Here is a 9,759-nt window from a genome sequence, read left to right on the forward strand (position 1 = left end):
ACTTTTTTTTTCAATGAGACATTTGTTTTTATACTAAAATATCTGAATTACTTTGAAAAAAGCTGGAAATTATGTCCCTTAAAATAATTAAACAAATAAGGCACCAATGTTTTTGTAAGATATTTACATCTTTTAAGGACATTCGGTAGACTGATTCCCCACTGTTAGTTCAACCCCAAAACTTGTTTGTATTCAAAATTAATTATGAAAATGCATATTTATATTGAACAAACTATGATAAAGGGAATTATATTATATAACAAAGGGCAAGGTCACCAGAGTTCAACTATGTTCTTGTAATTTGCTTGGTTTCCGCGGTAATTGTTTGAAAATATCACAAATTATTGCTTATTTATAAACACAAATTGCAAACAAAAGTTTGTATGTTATTCATCCAGCGATAAATTCACAATAAAGGTATGTCACATCATCGTAATCGAAAGCAAAAGCGATTTAATTTACGTATGCCAGATTTCTGTTTTTAAATGATGATAGATGTCGTAGCTCTATGTTCGACGTACAACAACAAAATTAAAAAGAAGACGTCCAAATGAAATTGTTAGGGCGAAATTCAATTGTAATTCGCACCAAAGAGCTACGGAACCGCAGCTATATTTGAGCGTGGAACAACCACTCTTACGGTTCTGAAGTCTGTAATTAAGATTGATATTACTTTATTGTAAGCGATATCGCATTATAGTAGTAACTGTGTTCGTGTTCTATAAATGCTAGAGCACATTCTGGTGAGTTACCTTTACCAGCATATTGGTCGCCTGACAGAGCAGTCAGACAGTTCTTGGTATTGACGGAGAGCGCCATCATCGGTCAGTTCTCATTTGACTGGTCTTTCGTTTTTTGATAATTACATGGAAGTGCTTTTTCAAGGACTTACATTTGTATTTCTTATAGTTGTTGAGCTTTTCCAATACCCATTGTAATAGTGCATTGTGGGTAGCATTGTACTGTTTGCCTTTAGCGGTTTGTTGATTAAATGCTGTTCCTCTGAGATTTGGGGAAGACTGAAACACAACTTTGACAGGTGTGAGTGTGAGTTTATTTCTATAACAATAATTAACATTTTATTTTGTGGTGCTATCACTCTCAGAGCCAAACAAGTTATTAATTATCTGTGAAGATATATAGGTTCCCGAGTACCGTATAACATTAATCTCAGTGCAGTGGTGATTGATACCATTCAAAGTTTTTACCTTTGCTACACCAAGTTTGTGGTGTGGCATATATATATCAAAATTGTTTAAACATATAAACGTTACTAGTTTTACATGTACTGTAAAGGGTTTAATTATAGACATGGTTTTAATTTTGCTTATGCGCTGACTGAAAATTCGTTAAATTAAAACCCAGTGAATATGTCAAATTGAGCATAGAACACATTTAAAAGATAAAACCGTGAATTTCAAACCCACTGAATATGCCTGAAATGGTAAATCAGTGTTTTTACAGTATTTGCTGATAAATCATACCATGTAGCTTTTATCAAGATGTACCACTACAAATAACAATTAATTAAACGTACCAAAAATAAGCATAATTATCACTGAACATTGCCTCAACATTTAGTCAGTGATATTAGTCTCTGTCTATTTTTTGAAAACTTACTCTATTAAATAAAAGAATTAAATTGATTGATGTATTTAGAAGTTTTTCTATAAGCCGACAAATCTTTTTTTTCCTTATTTTAATATTTTATTATCCTGGATCTTGTGCAACGTATAAAACTCCGAGTGTAAAATTGGACCCCAAGAACCCACCTAGATCCGCCACTGTTAGCAGCATCACCTGTCGAAATAGCGTCACTTCACTGCCATCGTCCGTCTACATTCTACAACTCTCACAGCGTGTCTTTTTTGACATAAGGTAAGTCATTGCTCTTTCTACAGAATTTTCAGCGAAGTGTTCATGGTTCGCATTTTTTTTTGGCCATTTTATCACTGTCGAATTTGAATCAGATCCTCAACTGGAAAATGTTTTTTATTGATTGGTCCATTTATATTCAGAGTTTACATTATTCGACACAAATCGATTTGCAGCAGCACCACATCATTGTTCGATCGATTCCATACATATTGTGTATGCATTCACAACTAGACCTGTTGTTGCTTTGCCAACAATCTTGTGTCTGTGCAAAGAATGGGGTTTCCTATACGCATCGCTATTTAGAATGACTATTCAAGTTAATCTTGTCCAAGCACATGTTATATCGACGTGTTTTCCACCACCATCTGTTCTTATGACAAAGACTAAATGAGTGATGTTAAATTGAACCATTGTTGTGTCAAAGCCAGAAAGTTATTCTGGGAATCATGTGACACTATTTTTGCTGGCTATTAATTACAATTAGGAAAAATGTCTGCTGTGTTTTGGCGTAATGCGTGTAGCAGCCGCACTACTTCCCGCAATTAGAAAACTAGTAGTATATTCCGATGGGGGATTACTTCATTGTTTCCACTTCCGTTGAGCGAATTCTACACATCATAAAAGGTGACGTCTGCGACCAGGTACATTTGATGAAGGTAATGCAAGAAACTGGCACTATCATTCACTTGGCTGCTATTGTAGGGTACCAGCTTGGAACAAGACCTCGCTCATGACATCAATGTGGGCTCCACAGAGACCATTATCAACAATCTGCAGTCTAATCAAAAGTTACTATACACATCAATTGGGTCGTGTTACGGTGCCGTTGAGGGAGTCTGCACAAAAGAGACACCGATCCTGTCGAGTTGTCCCCCTAACTTTGTACGGCAGCACGAAGGCACAATGTGAACAGCTGGTACGCTGTGTTGGCGGTGTCGGTCTTTGACTAGCTACGGTATTCGGTGCTGCTCTTCGCATGCGACTGGATCTGCTCGTTAATGACCTCACACACAGAGCACTCAACTTGAAACCTTTCAATCTCTACCAAGGCAGTTTCCAGCGTACTTTCTTACACGTAAAGATGAGCGGCTATGCGTACAAATGAACATGACAAAATTGGATATCGCCAAGGGTGAGGCTAATTGAAGAATCAACGAATCAAGAATCAGCTAATCTAGAATTGTGCAATGACTATTTTTAATTGCTATTTTATTTGCAAGAAATAGCATTTTCTGTTTTTCAAAAATTAAGAATTAGAATATCCAAGAAATGTCATTCATGCATGCTAGCCTCAGCTCTCACACTTAATGATTTACGTTGGTTTAATTCAAATCTAAAACTGTCAACCACAAAATGTTTTCCTTCACGGAATGCTCATAGTAGAAGGCAAGACGTAGCGCGCACAGTCAGCTGGCATCGGTGAACAACAAAAAAACACGCTATTTCTTGATAATAAAATAAAACAGCAATTAAAAATAGTCAACTAACAACATATTGCTCATATTGGCAAATGCAAGAAAATGCAATTTAAAGTTTAATTTTGCTCAATTTTAATAAGATTGCATTTTCTCAATTTTTTACAACAGTGGATAAGATGTCACACTTTACCCACAATCCTTTGCTGAAGAATGAAGATCGGGGACAACACAATACTGATGAAAATATCTAGTACATGCATCTAGAGAATGAAAAGTGATATAAAAAGAATGGAAATTGCATTCGATTACATTTGTGGAGCTCTTTCATTTGAGGGCATTATGTTGTTTGCCTTGACTATTTCTTTAATGTCCATATTCAGGCACTCAAACTTTAATTAGCTGTTGAGTGAGTATTAACGTCCAGATTTAGTAACTGGAATTTTTATTTAGGTAAACTGAACATATATTTACAGCAACCAAGATTAATCGGCTCACCGTGTGCTTGAGGCAGAATCACAGTAGCGCAGCGGCAAGAGACTGGAACTGGGGTCTAGTGTATCCGGTAACTGAAAAATATGCATGTACATTTTATTTTAGTTCATTATTTATTTGCTGGTAGCTTTTTAAAACTTATTTTTTTTTTTAAATTGTTACTTTTTCATTGAACTTAAGTTTGTATATTTACTGTAGACTTCTTAGAAATTGATGTCACCTGATTATCTTCTTAATGTTTTTCTGTCATGACTTTTTTCAGTTTACACATGTGACTTTGGGTTTTTTTACTTTCAATGGATGTTAAGTGATTAAATAAACTCTGAGTATGCTGTGCGAAAACGTGTCTTGTGACGAGTTTGCTGTCTTGCGTATGGTCCTATTTCTGACATGATTCACATGTTAGGGTGACAGAGAAAGTCGAGGCAGGACCTTCACTCCCAGAGAATAAGGTACGCTCAGAAAAGACGAGTCAGAATGCAGCTGTAACCTCTTGTAGTGAGAACCAGTGTGACTTGCCTGTCAACGGGGTGCTAAGGGTTTTATAGTAAAAGTTATCAGTCACATCTGTTAATGTAATTTTGTTTTACTTATCCGTAAATCAAAATCACTGTATATCTAAACTCTCAATTGATGTACCGGTAGTTGTTATACTAGCATGCTTACTAACTTTTAGGAAAATGTCTGAATCACACATTAAATTGTAACTCGTTTTCTCCTGTTGCTATTGACAAATTAACACAATAAAAACAACAAATTACAAAATAATAATAAAAAATATTATGAAATTAAAAAAATACACATTCTACATAAGATTTTATTAAGTTAGAAAGCATACACCCTTACTGTGCTGAAACTATTTGTATCAAAATACATATTTATGATTTATACAAGTATCATATTAATATACACAATTCATAAAAGATAGTATTTCTAGTAGTACTAGAAATCTAAGAACAGAGTTTCTTTCAAAAATAGCATACTGTTTTTTTTGTTTTTTTTTCATTATAACACTCTTTGTTGTGTAACCCATATTTGAAACCGAAAATGTCATCTAACTGTAAGACTGTCGCTGATTGGCTCCAGAGTTTAATGATGAGTTCAGTTTTAACAACACCCTGGAAAGTGTTCTATGTTCTTTGTGTAATTAGGTGTTCATGTGTTCATATGAGAGATTTTTCCACATAAAAACAAGGAATTTAGCTGAATTTTGTTAGCAGTTGGCTTAATATTACCCAAACGGATCGTTTGGCTGTGGAAGATTTGTATTTTACTGGATTTGTAGAAATCTGAAAAACATGTGTCACAACTTTTCTCTTTATTTAGTTTCATGCCATATAGTGAATATCACGTTTATTTTATTATCACTTGTGCACCAGCTGACTGTGGATTGTCCCCAAGCACTTATGTACAAAGTCTTATTGAAATGCAATAATTGGTTTTTGAGATGTCGATGAAAAATTAATTATTACGCAAATTAGATGATTTACAAACGCAGATTTTAACCTAAAACTAATCAGGTCTGTGCATTGTTTCAAAAGCACCTACTTACCAAGTTTCATGAAATCTGATGAGCGGATCTCGAGATATCTGTGGAACATTCCTACCAACAAAACTGTATATACATACATGCACAAAGACTGTGAAGACTCCCATTGTATATTTGTAAGAAAAAATAATTATGCATAGTTTTCCAAAAGTCGAGCAACCCCTAAATATCATTTTCATGAGTACGGGTATGTGTATTTAGAAATAACACTGTACTTGTAATGTCCAAGGCCAATGCACTATTTCCAAACATCACAACTTACGAAGCATGTCATGTTCAATATGTATTGCATATGATGCATTATAATGTGCAGCACTATGGCACTTCAAACACTACTAAGAATCATAAAAACCCTCTCGTGTCCTTCTTCCAGTGCATAGTGCAGTGGAGTGCGGCTACTATTGGTTTTTGGAGCTGGGTTTGCACCGGATTGCAACAGCTCCAACACGACTGGTGCACTGCCATATAATGCCGCCATATGTAACGGAGTGCAACCGTCATAGTTCATTGCATCAATATCAATATACTTATCATTTTTTATTAAATATTTCACTATCTCTAGTTGGCCCCACCGTGCTGAGCGGTGAAGCAACGTATCGCCCCAGTCATTTCGTTGCCTCAGATTAGCCCCACGTGCTAACAGGAACTTCACTACGTTCAATTTGCCCGCTACACATGCTGAGTACAAAGGTGTGTTCCCATACAGTCCTCTCACATCTACATTAAACTCAAACTCAGGATTTTTGCACAGGCTCTCCACCTTTTCAATATCTCCATTACGGGCAGCGATGTGAAGTTCCGTCAAACCATCTTGAAAAATTTTGTGCATAATTATCTTCTCTGCAACGTTTTTATTTTTCAGTTTGTAAGCTAATTCCAGAGCAGTGAGTCCAGCGTACTCTGATTCCTCACCTGCCACAAGCTCCATCAATTTTCCATAATCACACAAGGCATAGAAGGCTGCCACTAATTTTAATTTGTTACTCAGAGCAACTTGATGTAGATATGTCAGACCCTTCCACATATCAGTAGCATTTGCTTTCTTCAGTAGTTCTGCCATTTTATAATTATTACCATGGAGAATGGCTGAGAATATTTCTTTTTGTATTGAAACCTTATCAACATCCTGATTAAAATTATCTGCAAGCAAGAGAAAATACATTGTACATCAGTAACTTAGCATATGTGATGATCATAGCAAGTTTGAATATAATCAACCCAGACATACCAGTGAAACAGTTGCTGAAATTATCTTTTTGAGACAAAAATGGCGGCTGCTAATTGGTCAAATTCAAACAAACCATGTGCATACATTTACGCATTATGTCTTGCTGTATCCAATTCATTTATTTGATGATTAAAATCAAAAATTCATTTGCACAATTGAACTTGAACTATGTATCTACCCATGTTCAAGATCTTATTGGCATCGCAACCAATCATACAGTTTATTTAGCTTATTTTAAGTCCAAAACATTACAGATGTGCCAACTGGTGCAAAGCATAAATGGTCAAAATTAAGGCCTGTTCATCCATGAGCAACCGTGAGCAACCACGGCCATCACTTAATATGAGGTTATTACAAGGATACCTCAAAGTATGCACAAAGAGAGTTCAGCTGAAGTATCAACCGACGCACAGCGGAGGTCGATGCGCAGCATACTGCCAACTCCAATAACTTACTGAACCAACCAACAGAGTTCTCTACTCAGATATTACACATTAAAACATAGTTAATAGAACTCTTTTGTTAGTTTTGCTAATTAACCATTGACTTCACTTTGATGTGTGTCTGACTACATCGCTTATATTGCTATCTTCTTTCACATTCCATGCATGTCGGAATGTGATCGGATGTGAAATTAGTATTTGTAGTTTAAACTGTTATAATTTCTATAAGTTAAATACTACCGGTAAGTTGTTGTAGAAAATGTTCATTGTTTCAGTAGGGTTATCGTATGCGTCTCCAACATGCCGATGAAATTTTGTACCCCAAAAATGCATCTTGGAACATTTCACAAGTTTATTTTGTACATTGAATTAGAATCTGTGAGTCTTTTATGAGAACCATGATAGTTTTTATTTTCTCAAAGTTCATTTTTCCCCAGATAGCAATGTTTTTTAATAGTATGGTAATTTTGTTCAGCTACTGAATTATTTGGTTGCTTAAAAAACATTTTTCAGTTTTTGATTAGTTCTCTTTTCAGTTGATAACATTTCTTCTCAAACCATGGTTGATTTAAACTTTTTTGCATTTTTCTTTCTTGTTTGTTTACAGGTTACTTTTTTCAAACTGCTCTCAACATTTTATATTGAAATATTTTTCAAACATGGTGTTGCTACATCAATGCCTGTGACATCAAAATTTGTTTCTAGATAATTTTCAAACATTAACTTGTTCTATTTTAATGATTTTGTGTTGTTGTTTTTTTGTGATACTTTCTCCTGAATAATTTAAACTTGAAGTTGGTTAATTAATAAAGTCCTATTGGACACTGATCTGATACATATATAATTTCATGAACATGCAATTCTATAGTAATCTTTTGTACAGATACATTTGTCTACCGTACTGGATTCTGCAGGGTGATGATAAGTATAAGTTACGTTCTCACACGTCTAAAAAACGCTGGTGTTAACACTGTTTTTTTGTTGTGCAAATATTAGATAATCTGCTGAATTGTCTGCTCGCGTTTTCACTTAGTAAAAACACTGGTGTTTTGCGCCCTCAACGAATCATTTCACGGAAAGGTCAATAAATAAATGGAAAGGTCAGTCGACAAAATGGCGTCCCCTCTGGTAAATGCATTTGCTTTGTTCCTGTTTTTCCGTGTGTTTTTATGCTGAAGAAGAAGATATCGACGAATGATTTATCAAGATTTCGAAGAGCAAGAAATCGTTAACTTGTTAGGTCGAACAAGACCGAGAAATGATCGGTTCATGTTCATGCTATTCGCGAGTATGAATAACACAACAATAGACCCAGCAACCCGAGCGATTTATACTCTAGCATCCCTAGACGTTTCGTCCATCATTCTTTGAATATTCGATTTTCTCTATACAGATATCAGTAATCTCGTTTCTTCGTCTGACCAGTTCAACATTCGACCTGTAACCTCTGACGCCATCTTGTGTAATGACAGCATAAATAAGTCAGTGATAGAGGGCGTTTAGCCATCGTATTGTGTTCACACGGCACATTGCATTGTGCAAGAGCCGGTGTGACAACTGCGTTTAGAATCTGGTCTTTCTTCTCTAAAATATTATTGTCATTTTCTACATGATAAACATGGAGAGATATAAATACATCTTTTCCTGACGAGATGAGTGTTTACACCAAATAAAAATCATGTTGAATTTAATATTGGTTAAATATTTTTTAAATAAAACTGCACACCGACTCTCTTCCGCTCTTACTAGATCTTCTTTTTCTATCTGATCTAAAATAAATATAAAAGCTATGAGTTAAAATGAGATTTTTTTTTATGTTTGAGCTTAAACTACAGACAATAGAAAAGATCGTCCATGCTCATGGACAGAGAGAATTTCACATTTTGATACGTTTTTGGGAGCAACTAACGGTGTTATGTGACTTTTTCGGCTGTTACATATCCATAGATATACCACCTTGACCATACGTATATATAATATGTATTGTTATTTGGTAGAAAGTCAGTTGATGAACATTTTTAGCGGTTGTGCACTGATCGAAGTTTTATTTCAGTAGTGAATGACGAGTTTGTTTGTTCAGGGTATTTAATATGATGCTGAATATTGCATTTAATTTAAAAATTAGCCAAATCCTAAATATTAAATCTTCAAATCTACTTTAGGGACTGTCCCGAGTGACGTAGGTGACATGGGCAGTCGTACAACGTGACAACACGGAAGTGACTTGTAGTTTCTAGCTCAAGTCGGTTCAAGCACCGTCCCTGGTGTTGAGGGACGGTGGTTCAAGTCTGTAACCACAGGCGCTCGGTGCCTGTAACTACATGTTTCAAGTTACCTGCAGTTCTGTGGCTCTTGGTTTTGCTGTTATATCTTTTTTTTAAAATTACCGATAAGGTTACTTCGTCCATCGTTATGGTGATCGCGACTCGACGACGGATGAACTCGGCAATAAAAACAATTCAAAAACAAATTACAGCGAAACTAGGAGCTACATAACTGCAACTACACTCAAGCTTGCAAGGTAATGGTTTGATTTGATTGCGCACAGTTCCTGTGGATCGCGTCAGAAAACTGACATTCATTGGAAATTACTAACCTTTAAAATCCATTGCTAGAATCGCCGCTTGTAAATAACATAACAATTCAGACCACAGCTGTTATTTGGCTGCTAGTAACGCGTCACAGTAACGTTTACTTCGGTTTGTACAAGAGTAAGGGGATTTCCCAGCGCAATGGCGGAAGTACGTCACA

The 9,759-nt window shown here is 35.6% G+C and overlaps 1 protein-coding gene and 1 long non-coding RNA gene across 3 annotated transcripts; one reads left to right on the plus strand and one right to left on the minus strand.

Annotated features, from left to right (window-relative positions):
- Window positions 1-2,754: 2,754 nt before the first annotated feature.
- Window positions 2,755-3,507, plus strand: LOC144364016 (uncharacterized). The gene is made up of 2 exons (XR_013422798.2): window positions 2,755-3,010; window positions 3,465-3,507. It is a non-coding gene; the product is annotated as an uncharacterized LOC144364016 (long non-coding RNA).
- A 1,580-nt stretch (window positions 3,508-5,087) lies between these two features.
- Window positions 5,088-9,759, minus strand: LOC102805638 (B-cell lymphoma 3 protein homolog). Of its 2 annotated transcripts, XM_078014283.1 has the most exons (3): window positions 9,605-9,759; window positions 8,735-8,777; window positions 5,088-6,477 (listed from the first exon to the last, which is right to left on the minus strand). In XM_078014283.1, exon 3 carries the CDS (start codon window positions 6,395-6,397, stop codon window positions 5,663-5,665), a length of 735 nt encoding a protein of 244 aa, XP_077870409.1. In that variant the 5' UTR covers window positions 6,398-6,477; window positions 8,735-8,777; window positions 9,605-9,759; the 3' UTR covers window positions 5,088-5,662. The 2 variants fall into 2 exon arrangements, with proteins under 2 accessions (XP_077870409.1, XP_006823932.1); XM_006823869.2 differs by lacking the exon at window positions 8,735-8,777.

This window comes from Saccoglossus kowalevskii, chromosome 1 (assembly GCF_978046115.1).
Source record: "Saccoglossus kowalevskii chromosome 1, keSacKowa6.1, whole genome shotgun sequence".
NCBI classification, from domain to species: domain Eukaryota; kingdom Metazoa; phylum Hemichordata; class Enteropneusta; family Harrimaniidae; genus Saccoglossus; species Saccoglossus kowalevskii.